General features: G+C 51.6%; 2 protein-coding genes across 5 annotated transcripts; both read left to right on the plus strand.

Moving 5' to 3' along the window:
* The first annotated feature begins 1,856 nt into the window (after positions 1 to 1,856).
* On the plus strand, positions 1,857 to 17,195 carry trappc10 (trafficking protein particle complex subunit 10). 2 transcript variants are annotated; one of them, XM_077579406.1, is made up of 24 exons: positions 1,857 to 1,998; positions 2,910 to 2,991; positions 3,349 to 3,484; positions 4,431 to 4,630; positions 5,220 to 5,415; positions 5,857 to 5,968; positions 6,675 to 6,922; positions 7,452 to 7,598; positions 8,479 to 8,593; positions 9,425 to 9,501; positions 10,083 to 10,174; positions 10,306 to 10,446; positions 10,951 to 11,060; positions 11,134 to 11,243; positions 11,589 to 12,044; positions 12,369 to 12,510; positions 13,648 to 13,806; positions 13,878 to 14,095; positions 14,178 to 14,278; positions 14,416 to 14,560; positions 14,763 to 14,930; positions 15,028 to 15,217; positions 15,674 to 15,865; positions 16,643 to 17,195. In XM_077579406.1, exons 1-24 carry the CDS (start codon positions 1,932 to 1,934, stop codon positions 16,885 to 16,887), a joined length of 3,849 nt encoding a protein of 1,282 aa, XP_077435532.1. In that variant the 5' UTR covers positions 1,857 to 1,931; the 3' UTR covers positions 16,888 to 17,195. The 2 variants fall into 2 exon arrangements, with proteins under 2 accessions (XP_077435532.1, XP_077435533.1); XM_077579407.1 differs by lacking the exon at positions 1,857 to 1,998 and having other exon boundaries at positions 2,948 to 3,082.
* A 753-nt stretch (positions 17,196 to 17,948) lies between these two features.
* Positions 17,949 to 22,936, plus strand: LOC144060169 (uncharacterized). 3 transcript variants are annotated; one of them, XM_077579415.1, is made up of 3 exons: positions 17,949 to 18,071; positions 19,084 to 20,780; positions 21,194 to 22,936. In XM_077579415.1, exons 2-3 carry the CDS (start codon positions 19,113 to 19,115, stop codon positions 21,935 to 21,937), a joined length of 2,412 nt encoding a protein of 803 aa, XP_077435541.1. In that variant the 5' UTR covers positions 17,949 to 18,071; positions 19,084 to 19,112; the 3' UTR covers positions 21,938 to 22,936. The 3 variants fall into 3 exon arrangements, with proteins under 3 accessions (XP_077435541.1, XP_077435540.1, XP_077435539.1); XM_077579414.1 differs by lacking the exon at positions 17,949 to 18,071 and having other exon boundaries at positions 18,221 to 19,805; positions 19,920 to 20,780; XM_077579413.1 differs by lacking the exon at positions 17,949 to 18,071 and having other exon boundaries at positions 18,221 to 20,780.
* The last annotated feature ends 1,195 nt before the right edge of the window (positions 22,937 to 24,131 follow it).

The following is a 24,131-nucleotide window of genomic DNA, read 5'->3' on the forward strand; positions in this document are numbered from 1 at the left end:
TTTTCCAGTCTTGTACTAAACTTGAAGTCAACTCTTTGTGGGCCCATTTGAGTCCATGTATACATGCTGTTTAGGACTTTATAAATAAATGGAACCTACAATTTCAGACCCGTTACATTCACAGCAAGTGCCTTCTAAGACAGTATGTCAACTTTTAGCATATGTTTTTTTATCAGTTGTTGTTGTTTTAAAGTGTCTTTGAAAATCGCTACACAAACAAAAAGTATGATTATTATTCATATTGACTTGGTGGAGTATACTTCCAATAAGTACAAGAAAAGTCAACCGGAAGTCAACTCTCCTCATTTGGAGTACACTTCAAGCATACTTAAGTCGACTTCGTTTTTGGTACAAACACGATGACGCGCACCGACAAGGTTAGCATTTAGCTTAGCAGCCCCGCCTTGCCATTTGTGTACGTAACCGGCTCGGGCGCCTGCCAGGCCCGACAACATTGCACCGAGATCCCGCTGAAGGTTAGCATTTAGCTTAGCAGCCCCGCCTTGCCATTTGTGTACGTAACCGGCTCGGGCGCCTGCCAGGCCCGACAACATTGCACCGAGATCCCGCTGAAGGTTAGCATTTAGCTTGGCAGCCCCGCCTTGCCATTTGTGTACGTAACCGGCTCGGGCGCCTGCCAGGCCCGACAACATTGCACCGAGATCCCGCTGTTAGTTCGGATGCTTGGCGGCGGGAAGGTCACTATTTGGAAACAAATTTTGAACATCTTTTGTTTAGTTCTTTCGACCACACTATTACATTTGGCAGACTAGGCAGCTTTTGTTGAATTACGGTTATAATGCTTTAAAATTAAAAACATATACAAGTTTCCTCCTGTAAATGTCATTAAGCATATCATTTATACATGTATTTTTAGCTCAATTGTAAAATGTGTGAAGTCCTCTTGTGTTGAACAAATCCAAAACATGATCAATCATGCAGTTTCGACTAAGCGCTGCCTCAAATATGTTTCCACGCTGCTTGAATACAATTTCAACAACTCAGTCCGTCGACCGGGCGGCGTGTGTCCGTCCATCCTCCAACCGGCCTGTCATGTCTGCAGCCCCCTCACAAAGTAGGTCGTCGCTCCCCTGCCGGGCGTTACTGCTGATACGTCATCTTCCGTGACTTGAATCATGTCAAAATAAGACACATTTGGAAGGTCATTTAATGGTTGTATATGATCTGAAAAATACTCATTCACATACTTTGTTCATTTTGATAGTCGTCTTGCAATTTGATATTTCAAATAGTTATTTGAAAAGGGCTCCTAGGCTAACATTTACATTTAACACTAACTGACCCATCATGGCAAAAATGATGCTTGAATCCGCAATTGCACAATGCTTTCACTAAGCCAAAGGAGTATCAAAACCCTGCCACATGTTGGCTTCAGCTGCTCAAGTGGCAGGCAAACGAGCAGGTCTGCACCTGGTGAGGAGAAGCACACCTGGCTAAAGCCGATCTGGACCTGCGCGATTCCCCACCCTATGCAACTTTCACCAACTTTTCAGTAAACAACTTTACCAATGCGATTGACTCGAACGACGTAGCCCAGTCAAAACTGCTGAGTCCACATTGGCAGCTCTGCACTTGTGTGAAAGGTAATCAAATAAATGACATTGAAATTCCAAAAGACGTATGTTTTGCTTGTCCTTTATTTGACATCTCGATAGACCCTTTGGCAGGTACAGACCCCACTTGCAGCTGGCCCTTTAAATGACGTCACTGTTTCGCGGAAGTTCGCGCGTGTCACGCCCCGCCCCTCTCCCGCTCCTTCCGCTTCGCCTCCCTCGGCTGACTGACTGCTTGCTGAGAGACGGAAGCCTGAAAAGGCTGAAGGCTGAAGCCCGACTCATCTCCGGCGCTTCGCTGGCTCCAAGCTGCGTCCCCCCGCGGCTCCTTTTCATGGCGCTCCGCCGCTGACGCACATGGACAGTCGTCAAGAGAAGCCCGCCGCCGTCATCTACGCTATGGAGAACAAACCCATCGTCACATGTGAGCGCCGCTTTCGTCTCGTCTCGTCTCGGTCAGCTTAGCCTTAGCTCAAGCCTTAGCGCTAGCTTTAGCAATCACCTTAGCGTTGATTAGCTCAATTTAGCAGCTGGACCGTTCGCTCCTCGAGCCGTTTCGTTGTTTCGCGGGGCCTGCGCGGCGGCGGGGCTCGAACAGGGACCCCGACGCTGCGGCGCGGGTGTCGGGTTTGCTTGGCTCACCTGGCGGCTAGCTGGCTAGCGCGTTAGAGAGCTCGCTAGCTAGGTAGCCGCACACACAGGTGAGCTTGGCCTTTACCTGGACCTAGTTCGGGTTCGAGTTGTCATGGAAGCAAAGGTTTTGTCCTCTAAACATGAAGAGACTTTAGAGTTGTTTCGGTCGCGGCAGGCAGTCCGGTTCTCGCTGCGGTGCGCATGCGCTCTGTCGTCGCTCGTTTCAGGGGTCGGGTTTCAAGGTAAGGTTTGAAGCAAAGCTCGGGTTTCAAATCAGGCTTCGATTTATTTATTGTTTTCATGGCGGTGACTGGCTGAAGGTTTCATACGAAGGGGTCCTCGTGGCAATAGTTTTCTTTGCACTTTTGTTACCATATTCCATGGAAAAATGCATCCCTTGTTGTTGTTGTTGTTGTCGCCGCCATTGCCGTCGACCCAAACTGATGTCCAAGCGCCCTCGGGCTGGCGTCGTCAACATCGCGCTGGCCTCTTTTTGTGGGTTTGCGCTTGTCACATTGAACAGCAAAGTTAAGCTTTTAAATGAAGCGGTCACGATAGGGTTGAGGTTCCGATGAGGGCGTCAAACCTCGGTTCGGGTTTCAAGTCACGGATTCAAGATGGAGTTGAGATTCCAGATTCAGGCGTCGAGTATTGCGTCCGTGTTGGCAATGCCGATGAATGTTCCCGTTGTTGTCCCGGCAGGTGCTGGCGACCAGGCCTTGTTCACGTCTCTCTACACCTCCCTGGCCCAGCAGCTGCCCCGGGAGCCCATGGAGTGGAGGAGGTCAGTACAAACCGGCATCTTACGATCATCCCCTTACATGACAGGGAGCAAAAACGGATCCCGTTCAATTCCATGGGCCGGGCGGGACCAGGTGAGTCGATCAAACAAGATCCAAGAAGAGCGCAGCGTGGCTATTAGAAAGATCAAAGGAAATGAAAGTCGGGCTTTCACTCAGAAAAAGCCGCACTGGGAATCGTCGTTTGGCTCGGGAAAATATTTCTCCACGGCGGGCTGAGCGAGGGGGCGGGCTGAGCGAGGGGGCGGGCTGAGCGAGGGAGGACCCGAGTGAGACTTTTAGGAAAAGATGCCGTGATATCAAGTCAGGTTTTAAGGTTTCCGTGATGTGTGTGTGTTGAGGACGTACGGACGCGCTCCCAAGATGATCCATCTGGAGGCCAACTTTGTCCAGTTCAAGGAGGAGCTGCTGCCTAAGGACGGCACCAAGGCCCTGCTCACCTTCCCCTTCCTGCACATCTACTGGACCGACTGCTGCGTGAGTAGCACACACACGCACGCACGCACACACACTTCAATGTTTGAGCCATTTCCGCCGTCTACCCAAACAAAAAACGTTCGGAGCTGCTAAATAAATGGGAAGGATGAGCCCATAATGGGGAATGCGACACAGCCCCGGTCCGACGGCTTGCCATCTGTGGCCAAAATAATCTGACGGTTCGAAGAGCTCCACTGCGCAAACGTAGTCACGCAGAATTGTGTTTGTTGGCTTGCACGTCGCCGGTGCTGCCAATTTCGTATGAGACTCGAGATCTTGGCAAACGTCAATTCAATGAAGCGCGCTTGAGTGACGTCTTTTCATCGGACGTCGCTTGGACAGTCATCGGCAAACTAGACGATTGTGTGTGGTCCGTGTCGGCGCTGTGGTGGTGCGGCATGAGCAGCCCACTCAATATGCTCGCATTCTTACATCCTGCACATCTGTGATGCCACACTAGCGGGAAAGGCGAGGGCTTGAGGAGTTGGCCACAACCACAACAGATGGACCGGCGCGGCAAGTCCATTGTTATCGGCGGATTTTGCCATCATCTACTTGTTCTGTATCATTACCGGCCACCGATATTATTGTACATCCCTATTTCAAAGTTTAAGATACAGATGAGTATTATTTTTTTACTTTTTATTTTTTTGCTATGAAACTTCTCATCAATTAAAATGGTTACTAATATTTATTGGAATGCTTTTGTAACATCGGTTTCCCTCAACTTGTCCTCAACAGACAATTAACAGGGTTCATTTTGACATTACAAACAGTTAATGGAACATGAAAACATGAACATGAAAGTAACCCGGCCTGGCTCAAAGCGACCCGTTTGAAAGTTAAAGAGACCACGTCATCATTCCTCGGGCGGACATTTTTGGTGCGGACATTTTTGGTGCGTCCTTGGCGCGGCGGTCCTTGAGCCAGGTGCGTGTGGCCGCAGGACACGGAGGCGTACCGGAGCTCGGTGAAGGAGGACGTGAGCCGGTGGCAGAGCAGCCTGCGGAGTCACGGCTCGGCCGACTGGCTCATCATCGTGGTGGACGGCGGCGAAGCGCGCAAGAAGAACAAAAGCAACATCCTGCCCCGCTCGTCCATCGTCGACAAGATACGCGGCGACTTCTGCAATAAGCAGAACGACAGGTCAGTCCAAGTCACCTTTTAAGGTCGCTTCAAGTCACCTTAAGGTTAGTCCAAGCCGGTCGGTCCAAGCCACCTTTTAAGGTCGGTCCAAGCCACCTTTTAAGGTCGGTCCAAGTCACCTTTTTAAGGTCGGTCCAAGTCACCTTTTTAAGGTCGGTCCAAGTCACCTTTTAAGGTCGGTCCAAGCCACCTTTTTAAGGTCGGTCCAAGCCACCTTTTTAAGGTCGGTCCAAGCCACCTTTTAAGGTTGGTCCAAGCCGGTCGGTCCAAGCCACCTTTTTAAGGTCGGTCCAAGCCACCTTTTTAAGGTCGGTCCAAGCCACCTTTTTAAGGTCGGTCCAAGCCACCTTTTTAAGGTCGGTCCAAGCCACCTTTTAAGGTCGGTCCAAGCCGCTTTTAAGGTCGGTCCAAGCCGGTGAGTCCAAGCCACCTTTTTAAGGTCGGTCCAAGCCACCTTTTTAAGGTCGGTCCAAGCCACCTTTACCTGACGGCTCCGGCGGCAGGCCACGCTTTCCTGGTCTTGACTCACTTTGCGCTTGTGGTGCCGTGGCACGCTTTGAAGTGGTCGGCTCGGTCTCCCTCCCGGCAGGTGCGTGGTGCTGTCGGACCCGCTGAAGGACTCGTCGCGCTCGCAGGAGTCGTGGAACTCGCTGCTGCTCAAGCTGAGGACGCTCCTGCTCATGTCGTTCACCAAGAACCTGGGACGCTTTGAGGACGACATGCGCACGCTGAGGGAGAAACGCACCCAGCCCGGATGGAGCTTCTGCGAATACTTCATGGTCCAGGTCCGGTACAGCTTCCAGCCTGCCTTGCAGTTCTCTGGACCTTTCTTGGAAGCCTCATTCCCATCCCAAAGCCAAATAAATACATATCAATTATAAATAAGTTGCGTTTGGTCCGAAGGGAACTTAAGTAGTTATCGTGTTTCCAAAATCATTTTTTCATGATCGAGGAGCCCGATATCAACCCGTAAACAATGAGTTGAAAAAGGAATCGTTAATCAAAATGAATCAGCCCAATTTTCCTCCTGACGTGAGAGGCTTCTTTGAAATGCTTTTCTGGTCAGCGTTCAAGGCAGGATTCGGATTTCAAGCCTAAATTGGAACCCCAATCCTGTCTTGCAGGCATGGATTTCAAGTCGGGACCGATTTCCACATTGCTTGTGTGACGCCTAACTTGTGTTGTCTTTGGATTCTTGCTGCGTACGTTCGCCGGCGGCGGCGCAGGAGGAGCTGGCGTTTGTGTTTGAGATGTTGCAGCAGTTTGAAGACGCGCTGGTGCAGTACGACGAGCTGGACGCGCTCTTCACGCAGTACGTCCTCAACTTCGGAGCCGGAGGTACGCCAGCCCAGTCGCTCCACCGCGATCGCCATAGCGGCGCTCGTTTCCTTCCTTTTGGGGCGTCGGTGACGGCCGCTCTCTTTATGTCAAAGCGATCGCGTCTCGCTCTGCAGAGGTCTGAACGTCTTCTGCTGTGAGACGACTTTTGAGCTTGAACTGCCCCTTTGGATTGTTTTACAGTTTGTGCGATCCTTTTTTTTAGCCGCAATCTTTTTTCAAACTGTACAATATTCAGCATAAGACGGTATCATACGTACGCAGACATGAAATGTCAAGTTGAAGGAACTGCAGAGGAGCAGCAAAAATGACGCCTCATTGGCATGACTAAGACCCGCACGCCACACATGGTGGATAAATCAATGGAGCCCAAAGACTTCATCGCCGTTTCCCTTTTATCATTTTTTCATGGCTCTTGTATACACGGAAGCGTCTTAAGGGCCAAATATGAAAAGCGTCTTCCATCATTGACAATAAAACAAGATTGCAACGTTGAAAATGTATAATTACGTCCGCTTAGGAAGAAAATCAGGTTAGCTTCGACTTTCGAAAGTGACCGGCGCACCGCTGACATTTTTTTGTCGTCAAGCTTTGGATTTGGAGGTGCCAAAATGCGCAGGGTCAGTCCAACGAGCTCGCGTTTGAGTGGCGAATGATCTTTTTGAAAGTTTGTTCCAAAGGTGACCGGGCGCGTCCTGCTCCTCAGACGCGGTCAAGTGGTTGGGCTCCTTCTGCTCGCCGGTGCTCAACTGGAGCGGTCTGCTGCTGCGGCGACCCATCGACATGGAGAAGCGTGACAACATCCAGCGCGGCGCAGCCAGCCTTCTGGACCTGCGCAGTTACCTCTTCTCGCGCCAGTGCACCCTGCTCATCTTCCTGCTCAGACCCTGGGAGGTCACCCGGCGGGCCCTGGAGCTGCTGCACAACTGCGTACAGGAGCTGCGCCTGCTCGAGGTGGGCTCCGCACTTGGGTTCGACTGCCCGCCGTGGCACCGCTGCGCTTGGGCTCTCCGTCCGTGACCCCTTTCCATCAAACGAGATCACCACTTTGCTCCGGCTCCTTTCGATTCCCACGGATTCGATTCCTCTGCCATTCGTTGCCGCCGAGCGCAAAGGGGGTCACGGGAAAAACGCATAATAAAATGGCCAGCCAAGCTTATTTTATTATTCAATTTATTTCTTTTTTGTTGAGAGCTCAGTAGTTCAACATGTCATCATCGTTGCTCACTCTTTTTCAATTATTATTATTTCTTTGTGACTGCTATTATTGTGAACGAAACCACAACATTGTAGATTCTCACTGAAGGCGGTCATGAAAATAAAGCAACGTATTGAATGAGAAGGTCCAAACTTTTGGCCTGTACTGCATAATATTGAGTTTTTATCCACGCCGACCTTTTTTTAAATTTCTTTTTTGATGTTACCAACCTCCCCACAATTGTACGGGATCTTGGTCCTAACGGGTCCGCCTCGCTCGTGGCAGGTGTCGGTGCTGGAGGGGGCGCTGGACTGCTGGGTTTTCCTCAGCTGCCTGGAGGTTCTGCACCGCATCGAGAGCTGCTGCGACCAGGCCCAGTTGGCCGCCAACAGCTCGCACACGGTGGGACTGTGGGCCTACGCCACCGAAAAGGTAACCGGCCGCTTCTCCACTCGACCCACAACGGGAAGGCAAAGGGTGGCCAATGCCCAAAAAGGCCCTCCGAATGAACCGGGACGTATGCGCCGATGGCTCCTACCTTTTTGCGTACCACGACGTGTCATTATCTCCCAAAAAGCTTTGCGTATTGGTCGGAAAAAAAGGCCGAGGCTGGACTGGTGAATGCTTGGCAAGCAGTGCCGGGTTAGGCTAGAACCCGAGCCGAGCGACGGACAAGACTCGAGAGCACGTTGTTGCCGTGGTCTTGGTTTCTCCTCATCTGAGAAGCCTTCCGTCACTTCATGCAAGAAGGTCTTCGGCTCAAGAATTCTATCAAGGACACAAAAAAGGGGCATCTCCAACGGGACCAGCTCGCCCCCACATACGGGACGGGACCCGGCGCATCCACGACACCGCTCATTCATTTCCGGAGGTATCTGGTGTTCGTCATACGCCAATGATTTTGGCCTCCAACAACAAAAAGCCGTCCTCCGTGACTGAGCGGGATGTTGATGAGGGAGTTTCCGCCCAAAGACTTCTGGACCGACAGAAAGCCTTCTGAACCGTTTGTTATTTTCAAAGAATGATAGCATTTGTGCTAGTGGGCTGTGGCCCACACATAGTTGTTTTTTTTTCTTTCACATCAACTCTGACTGGTGCAGTCTGAGCCACGTGAGGACTGAGGACGTCTCCTCGGATGAGGCCAAATGAATTTGAAGTCCGCTTGCGATCCAGTCCATGCCCTGCTCAAGTAACAGTACCGTTGAGCACAATTTTCAGACTAAGACCGAGGCGGCCGCCTGCAAATATTGCGTGTAGCAGAAAACATGATGATGATGACGATGATGAAGGGCGCTTGTGTCCTTGTGTGCAGCTGAAATCTCTGGGTCAGTTGTGCGGCTTGGTGTCCCGCCAAGGTCCAACCTCGGAAGACTTGAACAGGACGGTGGACCTGCTGGCCGGGCTGGGGGATGAGCGGCCAGAAACTGGTAAGTGGACGCAGTCGGCTGCAGGACTGCCCGACGTGGGGCCGTTCAGGGTGTCAAATCGGGGCCCGTGGGAACGACCGCCTTCTCCGCCGTTTAAAAATCAATCATTCAAGGAACTGTTGCACCTCCTCATTTTTTTCCCTCTGGCGATGACGGCCTTGCGAAATTGGCATCCCATATTGATTCTTTGTGAGGGGGGGGGGCAAAGGGGCGGGGCCCTAGTCCTTTCAAATGCCGGTACTTGGAAGAATAAACTTGTGTGAGAACTTGGGAATACCCGCCTGTCGAAATATTTGAAGGCTCGGCGCTCCGGTCGATCGATGGGCGGCCCGTTAGTGTGGAAAAGTACGTGATGGACTTTCATTGCCGTTGTCCTCAGATTAAGCCTCTTCGTGATTGGACGGCTGACTTGAGCTCAGCCGTTGCGTCGCTATGACCTTTGTCCTCTCTCGGCAGCTTCCTATCTACTGTCTACTCCAGCGTGGGAGCGTCAGCCCGCTCGGAGGTCGACGGCCGTCCCCGGGGTGGCCGGCGCTGTAGTGCGGGATTCCTTTATTCCCTCGGCAGTTCTGGGAAATCCAGATGTTCCGTGTTCAAAATGGCCAAAATGGCTCAATTCAAATACATGGTCAGCGTCAACAACGTTAAGACCATTAAGTCAAACACTTTCACATGGGCTAGACTTGATTTTGGGCTGCGGTCTGATGAGTCGTGTGTGTTGACGTGCTCTTTTGGATGTCTGTCCTCTCCTTCACATGCGCTTTGCGATTTGGAGGTGGCCGCTGTCAGCGCGGTCGTCGTGTGACGCGTTTGTCTTTTGTGTTCCGTCAGTCAACAGTCTGCAGAGTCCCTACAAGAAGCTGAAGGAAGCCTTGTCGTCCGTGGAAGCCTTTGAAAGGCATTACCTGGTCAGTTGCTCGCACCGTGCGGAGGCCGCCCCGGAGGCCGCCCTGGAGGCCGCCCTGGAGGCTTACTCCACTTCCTTGCTTGCTTCCTTCCTTGCTTGCTTCCTTCCTTCCTTGCTTCCTTCCTTCCTTCCTTCCTTGCTTGCTTCCTTGCTTGCTTCCTTGCTTGCTTCCTTGCTTGCTTGCTTCCTTCCTTCCTTGCTTGCTTCCTTCCTTCCTTGCTTGCTTCCTTCCTTCCTTGCTTGCTTGCTTGCTTCCTTCCTTCCTTGCTTGCTTCCTTGCTTGCTTGCTTCCTTCCTTCCTTCCTTGCTTGCTTCCTTCCTTCCTTGCTTGCTTGCTTGCTTGCTTCCTTCCTTGCTTGCTTGCTTCCTTCCTTGCTTGCTTGCTTGCTTCCTTCCTTGCTTGCTTGCTTTCTTCCTTCCTTCCTTCCTTGCTTGCTTGCTTTCTTCCTTCCTTCCTTCCTTGCTTGCTTGCTTGCTTCCTTCCTCCCTTCCTTGCTTCCTTGCTTTCTTCCTTCCTTGCTTGCTTGCTTGCTTCCTTGCTTCCTTCCTTCCTCGCTTGCTCACTCCCTCCCGCCCAATCAGGAGCTGTGCCAGGCGGCCATGGAGATGTACCGGACCATCGGGAGACTGCGCTCAGCCCGACTGCTGGGAAAAAGTCTGGCGGAATTTTACATGTGAGCGCAACCATGATGGCGTTGATGATGATGCTGATTTGAGTGATGTTGACTTTTTGTGCGCGCTTGCGCCTGTCCGTGTTTGCCGGCATGCGTTTGTGTCTCCATGTTTGTTGTTGTGTGTGTTCCAGGAGCAAAGGCGAGCCGGAGCAAGCTGAAGCGTTGCTGGCGGAGGCTCTGCATTCGTACGTTTGCGAGGGCTGGACGTTTCCCGTCACCCACACCAGGAAGCAGATCGGCGAGTGTCAGAAACTGCTGAGACGAAGAGTGGAGTATCCTCCTCATCCTCATCCTCATCCTCATCCTCCTCTCGTCGCTCCGCTTCACGGCTTCTGTGGGCAAAGTCTCACAACCGCCCAATGCCAATTTCTAGCGTCCGGGTTGACGTGGTACTGACCAACAATTGATTGATTGATTTTTGGGCTGGCAGCAGCAAGTCGTTTGTGGGTCACAACGTTCTGCTGGACTTTTACTTTGGTCGAACCACAAGATTTTAGCCACGTCATCGGTCCCATTTTCTGTCACCAACCGTTGTCCAGATTGTGTTTAGCATATTTTGTTGGGAAAGACAGAATCCCTAACATAATCCAGGATCAACGATTTGCTGCTGGCGAAACTCAACCTGATTGCTTTTCGGAACCGTCCCACTGCTAATGTCGTTTTCGTCCCGCGGGCGTGATTCAAGACTAGCTTGGTCGTTGGGTACCGCACACCGGCCTGGTCCCCGGTCCCCGGTCCCCGGTCCTGTTGTTTCCTTAACCGCAGTCCCTCGCCAGCTCCCTGCAGACCAGCGCTTTACTGGCGGGCGACGCCAACCTCAGCACGGAAGAGAGGACTGGCTTTTGCCGCGACGTGCTGGACTACGCCGGCGTGCCCGCCGATCAGGGTGAGCGCCCGCTTTTTGAGGGCGGCTCTTGGGGAGGCCGGATGCTGACGACGTGTTTGTGCTGGCTCCGCAGGGGGCGCGACCTCCGCCAAGGCCACGCTGGACATGAGCGTCTTTGCTCGGCTGACGCGGATCCGATTCAGGCCGGACGGCGCCCGCGTGCACTCTGGCGCCGCCCTGCAGGTAAGCTTCCGTTTTGCATGTGGTTTTCGGCCGAAGCTGGAAGACCAAAACATTTACATTTGAAGTGAATCTGATATTGTTTGTTGTCCTCCAGATCAATTATTTTCCTTTTTAAAAATGAGAGAGTGATTTATTCAAGAAGATACGGCAAAATCATTATGCGATATTCCAAAAACGAAAAGCATTAGAAAACGCGTGTGTTGTTTTTATTGTGAGTTTTATAAGTGAGTCGCGGCTTAGTGACTGCAATCGCTTCATCCCGTCCAGAAAAGCGCATCCGTCTTTGCGTAAATGTGGGCTGATGTCCAGACTTGACCTGACGCCGCCTGCCGTTGCGCTTCTCAGGTGGAGCTGACGCTGCGTTGCCTGATGCCCGTCGCCGTGCACGTGGACGAGATGGCGCTTGGCATCCACCTGGACGTCGACAGCGCCTCCAAGGGGGGCGCTCAGGGGCGCGGCGGCCTCCCCGCCACGGTGGACTTTGAGGTGGCCGTCTCTCCGGCGGGGCGCCCGTCCTCCCTGAACGCCGGCCCCCCGCCCGAGATGGACGAGGCGCACGACCGCAGCCCCTCGGACGATTCCCTCAGCTCGGCGGGCGTGGTGTGCAAGAACGCACACCTGGTCATACGCCGCCACGACAGCGGCTCGCCTCAGGACGCGCCGCACCCCCTCGCTCGTAGCCCCCACGCCGCCGCCGCCGCACCCGCGCTGCCCGTGGTCCTGAAGGAGGGCGCGCGGATGCTGAGGGGGCGGGACATCACGTTGGAGCCCGGAGACAACATCGTCGTCCTCACCGCGCCTGTGAGACGCCGCTTCCGTCCACCTCGGGGGGGTCGTCGTCCTCTGTGTGTGTGTCTGTCCTGTGTTTGTTTGGATTTGTCGTGTGTGGTGTTGTGTGATCAAAAACGCGCACAAAGAATCCAAAACTCGCATCAGATGCAACACGTGTACAAAAACAACACAACACGCGACATCCACATCGAGCGGAAGAGCAAGTAACCGCATCCGTACAGCGCGACAGAAAACCCGCGCAAAACCAAACGAGACGCAATGCGAAGAATGAATGAGGCGAGCGTGTGGGCTGGAATGAAGAGCGCCACCTGCTGTTTGTGTGTTTTTGCTCAGAGCGACGAGCCGGCCACGTACACGCTGCGGCAGCTGTGCGTCACCGTGGCCCACGTCAACTTTGTCCTGCCTCACATCTACCCCTCGGTCCAGTACCAGGTCTACTCTCAGGAACCGCAGCTCACCGTCCAGCCGCTCTCAGGTGAGCCCCCCCCCCATCTGCATCCTCCTCAAAGAGAAGTCAAGCACAACTCACCGAATAACTCGTATTTTTGTTAACAAAATCAAAAGCAAAAGTGCTTGAAAAAAGAAAAAAAAAATTTCTATAACTAATGACGAGGCCACATTTTGCTGACCAACTCGTTTTCCGCAAACCACAATAGCGTCTTGAGGCCAGCGACGCTAAGTGTTGCGCTTGATTGCAACTCCCAGACGACTCTCGGACCTTCCTTCTTGCGACGGACGGCCGTGCTGGAATAACCACCAGGCGACTTTATTTGTGTCGCACGTTTCATACGCAAGGCAAGTCGTGGGCTTTACTCGAGATAAGACGACACCCGGAAGCATCAACGGAAACACAAGTCGCTTACAAAATGGACTCAAAGAACACCGTGTACGTTGGCAATGTTCAAACATTAGACAGCAAACATTTAGCGTAAGGAAGTAAAAAAAAAAAACATGTTTCAAAGACTTTCAGCAAAAGTATCGGGAAAAAACAAAGCACACTCGGGTCTGATCATGTTGACTTCAAACTCTAGGCTCCATGACAGAAATACTTTTCAAAGCATACCGAAAGGCTCGGGGCTTAAATCAACTCATTTGCGCCTCAAAAACGTAGATAAATACTTCCTATTGTAAATGTCCCAAAGACGTATTTATATGTCTTTTTATGTTTGTTTGAATGCTCGGGCATACAGAAGCCTCTCCACTGCAAAGAACTGCTGAAGAAATGGTAGTAATTACACAAACGACCAGCAGGTGGCAGCAGAGCAAAATATAAATAAATATAATAAACCCACGCCAAAAAAAAAACAGCTCATTTACTCACAGTTCTAAACATTTGTGAATAATGATGAAACTTAAAGCTATATTCTAATGCTAATTGCTTCAAAGGGAAAATCGATAGAATCATCCATTTTTTTCCTGATGAAAGAAGAGGCACGTTTTGATAGCAATAGAACACAATATTGTGTGAACCTTTCCAAAGCCGTCCAAACAGCCGGGAGCTTTTTTTTTTGTTTTTAAGTTTGAGAAATGGAAATCGTTTTGATGTTCTTAATTTAGTGACTGTGAATGTTTTGGTGCGAGCTGAGCGCGGCGCTCCCTTTTGTGCGTTCAGAGCCGCTGTTGGCCGGCCTCCCGCAGACGGTCAAGTTCACCCTGCTGACGGGCCACTACGCCGTCAAGAAGGGCGACGCCCTGCAGCTCAGCAACAGCGACAGCATGCCCGTCCTCGCCAACGCCGCCTGCGCCGCGCGCGTCAGCAACACCAGCGCCGGTACGCACACGCACACACCAAAAGCCCAAACGCGTCCGCCGTAAGCCGTAATTGCCGTTGCCGTCGGACAGCCGTGTCGCAGAGCGCGCTGGCGGTCCAGTCGTCGGACAAGGTGACCAGCATCAGCTTGCCGCCCACCCCGCCCTACCACACGCTGGAGTTCCATCTGGAGGTCCTGTGCCTCATCCCGTCCGGACCCGCCGACGAGAGGCTGACCAACGGCGAGGTCCGACACCGGCCGCGAAGCTACAGTCACCCTGACACGGCCATGACTGCCGTGGACCAGAGGGTGAGGCGTGGCGTGGCGTGGCGTGGCGCCCCCCCCCCCCCCCCTCCTCCAGACGGCCACTCATCTCTTTGTCCGTCTCCAGATGTCCATCGACTGCCCGTGGTCCATCTACTCCACCTTGCTCACCCTCACCTTCCACATCCCCTTCAAGACGGAGCACTCGCTGCTGTCCGCCGGAAACAGGTTGGTGGGTGGCTGCCTCGCACCCTGGCGCGCCTTTTTTTGCTACAACATCCTGCAATATTCTGTTTGGCTTGAGAGATTTGGAATAGCACCCAATGAAATGTGTCTCATGTCCTTTTTGGCCCCGCCTCCGACAGGAAGTACATCCAGGTGTGTGTGCGCAACGTGTCGGATTGTGACTTCACGCTGGCCCAGGTCAAACTGGCGGAGAAAGGGCAGCAGGATGGGCAGCGCTGGCGGGCCCCTCTGGAGATGCCGTCCCTCAACGGCACCGCCCAACAGGTGAGCGCAAACTTGACCTTTGCCCGCTGTCAGCAAATGGCCTCGGGTTAGAGAGCGGTGCATTTCATTTGTTTCCAAAAACGGCGCGTTCGCACAACTCCCATTTCTTAGAAAATGTACAACGTTGTGGTGCTTTGCCGTTTAACGTCAACAATAAGAACATCGAACCCACGATTGACGGATGCCGCCCGCGTGTGTGTAGTTGTTGTGCAGCAAGCAGAGTGTGTACTGCCTGTGGGAGGCGGCGTGCAAGGACGAGCTCCCGCCCAGTCTGGAGTGCGTCTTCTCGGCCACTTTCTGCCCCCGCGCTTGCCGCGATGCCGCCGCCTTCAAGCTCTTCCACTACCACTTCCTGTTGGACAAAGTGCCCGTAAGAAACAGCAGGGGGCGCCCTGCCTCTCTCCCTTCAGGAAGACCCCGTGTGTGTGTGTTTGCCGATTGGGGTATATTTGTGTGTGCTCCGGCAGACCTTGTTCAGCGTGAGCGCCGACATGGTCCCGCCGGCGGGCGAGCGTCAGTGTCGCTCGGGCTCCCTCTGCGGTCTGGAGGTGGTCATCGCGCGATTGGCCGAGCCTGCCGGCACGGAGCCGGCGGCCGCCGCCGATGACGACAGAAGTGACGCCGACGGCCTCAGGAGCAGCAAAGTCATGTACGAAGGTACGACGCTCACTTCTTGATGGCTTGAAAATAAACGTGTCAATCACATCAACTCTGGGCAAATGAAAGGCCAAGTGTTTCAAAGTCTTGCTAGCAACAGTGCTAGCATTAGCTCAAGTACTTGGCACGGCCACCGGGATGCCGGTGAGAAAGGGCAAGCGTTCGAAAAAGGGGGGGAGGCGCCGCAGGAGGAAGAGCGGCTCACTCGCCAGTTCCGTCTTTTTTTTCCCACCTGCTGAAATGTCGAACGCCGAGCGATGAAGCTGCAAACGCTGAAACGGACGCTTGCTTGCCGCCGCTTTTCAGCCACATTCTTTGGGCTTGAATTTGATTCGGACCGAAATCGACCTTTTCGGCCCAATATTTCCGCTAACCGAATATTGGCTGCATCGCTGGTTTCTGCCGTTCCATTTGGGTCCCGCCCCCCCCCGTCACGTGTTTGCGTGTTTTGTGCAGTGGCGGACAGCAGCAGCAACTGGGCCGTGTGCGGTCGCAGTTCGGGCCTGGTGTCGGCGCCGTCGTCCGGAAGCTGGACTCACAAAGTCCACATGGAGGTCATGCCGCTGTTTGCCGGCCATCTTCCCTTCCCCAAGATCAAAGTCCTCAAGTATCTTCCTCACAACGCCAACGCCATCCAACCAGACGCCGGTCAGTAACGCGCACGTCGACACACGCAAACAACACATCGAAAATTCAACAAAACATTGAAGCCATGACCTCATATATGCCGGACAGGATCAATGTCCCAAAACCTCGCTTTTGCCGTCACTCCGTTGTCGCGAGTGAGGCGCGAGGTGCGCTTCTCGTGTCGTAGCGGGCAGCCACGTGTCTTCCTTTGCGTGGCGAGGGAGCCAACGTAGCCGATTGCGCTCGCTCGGGATGGCGGCGTCCCGACAATACTCGAGCCAGAAATCACAAGGACCGTCCGACAACATACTTTTGCTCATCTTGGCCGCTAAATGTCGGCGGGGGCTCCTCGTGGCATTTAGTGGGCGGGGCACGGTAAGGTCAATGGACTTCAATCAAGTCGTGCCGATCATGAGAGCTCGCTTATTGACAAGGTTTCTTATTTACGTAAACCAGCAAAAATTGTCCCGTTCAACATCATTCAGCTTTTCCCTTTTAAAGACGGTAATGTTTTGATTGACCTTCACTAGCTTGGGCATCCGCTGCCACCTTTCTCAGAAGCTTTCAAAAAAAAGACGAGATAAACGTCCAAAACACAATATTTGCCGAGTATATTGGCGGAGATTTGCAAAAAGCCCCAAAAAGTGCGGGACTGCTGGAGTTTGCGGACAAAATAGCAACGGCGCCGCCAATTGATGGACTCAAGCGTGATTCTGATGAACGACAGCAAATCCCGCGCTTAAGCCGGCGTGGTTGCAATTTGTGTCTGAGTGCGTGCGTGCGTCCCGACGTCCTCAGACAGCCTGGTGGAGAACGACAGCCTGTCCCTCCTGGACAAGACCTTGGACGAGGCGGCGGCCGACACGGCCAGCGTGCGCAGTCGCGGCAGCGTCCAGTCGCTGGGTGAGCAGCAGCAGCGAGGCGCCGCCATGCCCCGCCTGGAGCCCTTCAGTCCGGGCCAGGTCTTCAACCACAGCCAGGCCCGGCAAGTCCTGGTCCTGCCCGCCGCCGATGACCACATCGTGGAGATCCACGCCACGTGACCGCGCAGCCGCCGCAGGTAGCGCCACAGGTAGCCGCCGCAGGTAGCCGCCGCAGGTAGCGCCCGCAGCGTCACATGTAAGAAACGAGGACTTTGTACAGACTTGACGAACGTCGGCGACATGCAAATAACGTGCGTGTCGGCTGCCGGTGGCCGCCGGGCCGCAAATCGAGGCCGCTTGTTGTGCTCATGCTCGTCCCGCAGCAAACACACACGCATGTGTATATTGTAAATGCCCCCCCCCCCCCCAAAAAAAAATCTTATTTGATTGACAGTCATATTATTAATAAAATGCTCAATGACGTGACAGCTGCGTGTCGTTGACTGTTCTTGATGTTGCCTGATTAGTACGGCTGAGTTTCGATATCGGTTTTCCGTTTTCCAAAATCCGTCGGTTCAGGATTTCATGCGGTACCAATTTGACTTTGATATTATGGAAGACATTCTCAAAAAATGTAACGAATAGAAACTTCTTACTCTTACTTGGTGCATTAGTATGGGAGGGAAAAAAAAAAGATTTACATTTCAAATTGAATCCAATGCAGTTGCATAAATCGTGTATGTTGAACTGAACATGGCCTGATCAAAAGCATAAATAAGAATTGATATTGATGACAACCACAGCACGATGTCAATAAAGTGGCAAAAACCTCTTGGGGTACTTGAATAACAGAAGGTTGCATATTTAAAAGTATGTTTTCACGATTTTATGAATGGATGTTGGGCTATGAAAAGGAATATCGATTTGATATCGTTTTTAAAAAAACTCAGCCCTACTGATTAGTGACGCAATTTGGCTCTCGTTACGAGTTTGACATTTGTGCCAGCTCCTCCTCAATTCCATGGATAGGTCGCAAAGTTCTCCATTCTTCATCATCGTCATCATCATCATCATCAGGTAAGAGCCAAGACGTACACCAACTGGTACCAATGCAGCAAGGACACAACAAGAAACGGATTTCATTTGATTTGGTAGAAAAAAGTTTGTACGCTCTCAAGAGGTGACAAAAAAAAATTCTTTTTTTTTTGCATTTCCACTAAAGGAAAAGAAGAAGAAATGCTTTTTTTTTTTGGGTGGGGGGGGTTCAGGCTTCCCTGCATGTTTGGACAGCAGCCGCGTGGCCGTTGCCGAGCAACCAGAGAAGGAGTGAAGGGCAGCCGCGGAGGTTTGGGAAGCGACTTCAGGTAAGACTTTCAACGCTTTAATGGTGGCTTTGCCAGCGACACGCTTGAAATGAACACCTGCAGACGCCTCATCAATGCTAATCGATTGATCGGTGCGATATGGCCGCTATAGAGAGGTCGTAGTTCACCATCAACACTACTTTTAACATCAAGAGATCGCATTTGTTGCATTCAATTCAATGTTTTGAATTTTTCTCCAGAGTACCTCATTAGCATGCATCTCATTCAATCATCCATTTATTGTTACTACAATAAGCATAGCTAATTATATTTCTTTTTTAAAATGTTGAGTTGATCCATTCATTGTAAATACAAATCTAATATTTATATCTGAGGTCGTGTGAGAAAGTTTTGTCCCAACTGATACAGTTTTTCCAGTTAAAGTAAAAAGCCCCCAGGTGCGCTCAGATCTTTTTTTTTTTCTTTTTTTTTTTTTTCCCCCGAGAGGTCTCAATTGCAACACATGAGCAGCCGAAGCCTGGTTGAACATTTCTCTCAAATTTCCTTTTGGCTTTGCACACTTTGGCACACTCGCCTCCCGTCACGACGTGCTCGGCGTGTCGGAATGAGCTTTTCAAGTCCATTTGGCCGCCTACACGCTGCCGGAGGCTCTTTGAAATGCAAACGCGCAAACTGGATACAGGAGGTCGCTATCACTTGCAGCCTGGTCGCCTAGCAACCGCGCCACCAACAAACATGGCCGCTCATCAATAAATAATTGGCTAACATTCCACATGATGACGTCTAAAAGTTCGGAGCGGCGGAGACTCGTTCCAGATCACAAGTGCTTCATCTTGAGATTTGCAAAGGTCAAATATGCTCTTACTGTACAGTTTTTACATTTCATTTCTCTATCATAAAGTTGCGGGGTACAGTATACAAACCCACAAAATAAAGGTTCTGACCTGGCGTCTCTATTGTTTGCCGAGATATACAGACAAGAAAAATGGTTTGGCCCAAATTCTATTTGTTTACATTCAACTTCCCGTCCACTGGCTTTTATCATTTCCAGAAAAAAACATACCCAAATCATCCGCAGTGATGCCTGGAAGTCCGTCGGAGAGCGAACCGGCCTCCACTATCCATGGATCTCTCCACCGAACCCTGGCCCCATCGGGCTGGGCAGCGCAGACACATCTTGACCTGGTTCAGGCCGAGGTGGAGCTACATGGTCTGCGGGAACGCCAGGCCACGGAGGCGGACTCGGCGCGGGAGGGGGTTGAGCGCGCAGTCCTGGGAGTTCGCCGGGAAGAGCGCCGCCTGCTTGAGCGAGTGGAGCAGGACCACCGAGATGCACAGCAGCACCTGGAGCAGGTCCACAAGGAGAATGCGGCAGCGGCCAGAGTCGGCCGGGCCCTGCTGGACAAAAGGCTCGGGAAGCTTGTCCTGCTTAAGCAGAGAATCCAGGATGCTGCTCAGCAGATGCCGGCAGACCAAAGTGATTCAAACAAGACTCTGCTGCAGGAGGTTGCGGAGTTCCTTCAACCCTGGGAAGTTTCTGTTTCCCTGAAGAAAGTGACCTTCAAGCCCAGCTCCCAACCCAACGCCGTCACATTCGGAGAGATCAGAGTGCAGGGTCAGAGTTTATCTCTACATACCGGAGGTTGCGGTCCACATGGGCAGATGTGCGCTCTCCATTCTCTAGAAGTTCCATCCAGAGAAACCAGTCACCAAGTACCTGACGAAGACAGAAGGCCCCAGGAACAGGGCTGGACCTCCACAGCGGGCAAAAATGTGAGTCTCTCTTCTTGCCGTGATCCTCAATCGGAGGCGGATTCAATAACAAACAAGCAATCCAGACTAAAGTATCACCAGTACCAGGATACACAATACGTAACATGTCCACAGAACATTCCAACCATCCACAGCCCTGATTGCGGAAAAGATGAGTGGCCGATGGGCATCGGGAACCACAGGAAACCACACACGTTATCCTCGTCTACGTCACTTGAGTGGAGTCAAGAGCTCCAGGGAGGAGTTGCAGGAAAAGGACTTTTGAGGCCTGGAAAAAGGTCTGCCTGGTCCCAAGCCAAGTGTCGGAACGAGCTCTTGACCAGCCACAGCTGCCTGGACCTCACCTCGAGAGGACGTACTCACTCGGGCCTCAGCCAGTCATCCGATGATCACTCTCTCGGGACACTCTGCGATTCGGGCCGAGCACCGTCACCGGCGGACAGCCTGGACTCGAGCTATACTTTCGTCGTGAGCCCTTCTCAGGACTACGCCGTCAACAGGAACACTTTAAGCAATATCTGCCGCCTGTCCAGATCTGCAGCGGACTTGCCTTACATGACACGCCCCCTGATTGGCAGTGGGACCAAGGAATGCATAGGAGCGTGGCAGGAGAATATCCAAAACTTTGTGAGACCAGCTTCTCCTACTCCCAGCGGTGGTCTCGGGGTTTCTGTCAGTGGGCGGCCGGTGTCCTATCGAGATCCAAATTTCCATGCTCAGCCTCTCGTGGCCAGGTCTCTATCCATGTCCGTCTTGGATGTCTCCTCACATGAGCCCAAGAGAGGAAGAGGTGAGCGGGTCGGTCCTCCAGTCCTGGTGGCGCTTCAGGAGGAAGGAGAGCCAAGAGAAAGTTGTCTTATCCGACAGTTCGGAAAGCAGGGCTCGGGTCGGGCAGATTTCACCCTGCCAAGTGGTCTGCATTGCACGCCACACGGGCAAGTCTTCATCGTGGACTGCGGGAACGCTCGAGTTCAGGTATGTGCACTTGGGCCAAGGGTACACAGTTTTCCTCTGCTATTGGTGACTCACTTCCATAGTTCCTTGGCACCAAGATGCCACCAGATGGTGCCAAACTAGTCCTGTTACTGCGTCATTAGCATTTCTACAAATAGGCCAATTTGCAAAAACTAGACCGGGAACATGCCGGGGGGGGGGGGGGCTCACTGTAGTTTGTTTTACTTCCATAAACAGATAATGCTGTTTCCATTATCATTATTCAAACTCCTGTTTTTAGTTATTTAACAACAATATTTTAATTGTGTGTTTTTTTTTTGCGGCGTCTTACTATGAAGAACCTTGGCCTGTACAACTCAAATCTGTTTGACATTTTGAGATTTTTTTTTGTGACAATGTTCTAAGTCCAAATTAATGGTCAACTCTGGGCCCAGGTCACAGACCCTCGGGGCAACGTTCTCCAACAAGTCACCTCCCCGAATTCCAATGGTTTTGCCAAGCGATGCAGGAACTTCTTCGACATCGCGGTCAACTCCAAAGGCCTGGTGGCACTGACCTGCGCGGCAGAGCGCACCCTGCTGGTCTTCAGTCGACATGGGCGACTCCTGCAGACCTTCGGAGGGTCTGCTTCGGGTGGGGCCAAAGACGAACTGGAGGCTCCCAGGGGCGTGACGGTGACACGGCGGGACGAGTTCTTAGTAGCAGATATCCGCAGAGGTACCCTTGTTGCCTTGAAACTGGACCACAAGACTGGATCCCGCTTGGAGCGTACGGTGGTGACTGGATTCCACCGCCCTTACTTGGTGGCAGCTTGCGCGAGCTCGGGAATGGTCGCCGTGTCGGAGCGTGGCACAGAAAGCGGTCGTGTGCCCTGCATCAAAGTCCTGGAGCCCGGCTGGAACACAGTACGGGTTCTGGGGGTCTGCTCAACCATGGGGCCAGTCCTGGTCTGCCCCTGGGGTGTCTGTATCGACGCCGAGGGTGATGTCTTGGTGGCCGACTGGGGGGAGGTCCACAGGGTCCTGATGTTCCCGGTGCACGGATTGGGCCGGTCCCTGGTGGCTCGGGGTTTAAGTAGTCCGCGTGGGCTCGGTCTGTTGCCGGGGGGCTGCCTGGTGGTGTCTGACAGTATGAACCACTGCGTCAAGATCTACCGGTACAAGTCTAAACTCGTGTAGCCATGCAGTGGTCGGGGTCAAGACTTGATTCAACAGAGGTGGACTTTTGTACTGTTAAAGCAAATTTTCCACAGAACTTAACTCTTTGACTGCCAAAAACGTTAAATAACGTTTAGTAAAATCCTATGGAGGAGTGCCAAAGACGTTAAAAGACGTTTGTTTCAAAACAGAGGTGAAACTAACCATTTTCTATTGTTGATTACTTTTTTTTTTTTTCAGAAGATTATTGATTAGTGATCTATTGTTGATTACTGAAAAACGGAATAAGGTAGAAACAAACTTTTTTTCTGATGAAAGATGAGAGTCCAATCTTTCATTTGCTAGTATGTGTGTTTCCATCGTCCAAACACATCATTTTCTGTGGGCCTTGAAAGATCAGTCAAAAACGCTTAAATGGGCTGGCACCCACGGCATCCCTTTTCTGAAAACGTCTGGCAGTCAAAGAGTTAAAATGAGCAATTTTGGGGGAAAACATTTGGTTTCTATTTCTGATTGCTGCTGGCTGCGAGCCGCCTCTTGCCCGAAGACGGCCGGGATGGAGACTGCAGCAGCACCGCAACCCACGTGAGCTTCCATTAAATTGCCCTCAACGCCCATAAATGACCCTCTTACAGTTTGTTGGCGGGCAAATTGACTGCAAAGTTAAAACGGACTAAATCCATGTTCTATTTTTGCTTGACTGTTACGAAATCCTCCTCGATTTGCATGAAAGTTTACTGTTTGGAGCCGTTTGCAGCAATTCCCCAATTTTTGCTGGCAAACTTGCAACCCTTTTCAACCCGAGTCCAGGAAGGACCCGCGTGTGATCTGGCGTGTAGCCGACAGTTTGAGTTTGTGTGCGCTATTATGCCTCCTGGATTGAGTTTTTCTTTTCTTTTGTTTGTCATCAAGACCAGTGGCAGTGGAATTTGTCATTTTGTTGAGCTGAATTCAAATTCAAATTGCATGAAAATGTGAGTGGTTTGCATACAAACGGATTAAAATTCCTTCTGCTTCCCATGCGGTGTTGATTGATTGATTGGTCCCGGTTGACATCTGCTTTGGTTTCAGAAAGTCCAGTTCACGGTTTCTCAACCCCGGTCCTCGAGCACCCCTATCCAGCCGGTTTGCCATGTCTCCCTCAGCCGACACAGCTGAGGATCGTCATCAGGGTGGATGCCGAGCTTGCTTGATTAGCTGATGGTTTGAAACACCTGTGTTGGCCGTGGGAGACCTGGACAACAGGCTGGATAGGGGAACTGGAGAACCATCGAGCTCTGCTTGTGATGGACTCGGGTGAGTCGTTGTCGTCTCCACATGATTTTTCTTCTTTGTTGCGGAACATCCTTGTTGAACTTCCCGCTGACGTGTTCTGAATGCGACTTCCTGTTCCTTCCCGTTTGTGGTCCAGCAGCAGCTGTCGAATCCTGGTCATCTTCAAGCCGAGCTTCCTCAGCAGGTGTTTCCGTGCTTCTCGCTCGCCACCTCCTCGCTTTTCCTTCCACTTTTTTCTGGATGCATTTCAAAGCATCTTTAGTTTTTTTGTACTTCTTGCAGCGGCTTGCTCAGGTTCACGATTGCGATTGATGGTATTTTTCTCTCACTGTCTTCTTATAAAAGCTGATTGACACAAATCTTGGAATTGACATCAAATCAAGGAAGAACGTCAATGAGCTTCAACGACTGCGCTAAGAGCAAAACAATCACAACTGCTTCCGTTTTGCAGGCGTCTTCGAGAAGCAATTCTCAAAAGGTTGCGTTCTGCCTCTGCCCATGAGCAGTGTTGATTTGCGAGGCCACTGAGCAGGGCTTTTTGCGCCAAATGCGCAATTTGAGGTCGGAATTTGCCTTTGCAAACGACTTTTGGTTTCCAGCAAGTCGAATAGAGCGTCGAAGTTACCTGAGGTCTTTGTTCGTCTATTTTGCCGCCAGTGATTCTCGACGTTTGGCTGCGCACGTCAGCAGGTTGAAGACGGCCGCAGGAAGTAAGTACAACTCCACCGACTTTTGTCTTAATGTTAAACTCCTCTCCAACGTTGATGCTTTAACTTTGACGGCCCTAATGTATATGTCAAATGTTAGTTTAATAGTATGGCGAGCGGAAATCAAATAAAAATGAATTTACTAATGCAAAAATGTAATTTTATATATATATATATATATATTGTATTCAGTTTTAGAATTCTTTTTTTTAAATGTTTTTATTTTCACTTTT

This window comes from Vanacampus margaritifer, chromosome 11, assembly GCF_051991255.1.
Source record: "Vanacampus margaritifer isolate UIUO_Vmar chromosome 11, RoL_Vmar_1.0, whole genome shotgun sequence".
Lineage (NCBI taxonomy): Eukaryota > Metazoa > Chordata > Actinopteri > Syngnathiformes > Syngnathidae > Vanacampus > Vanacampus margaritifer.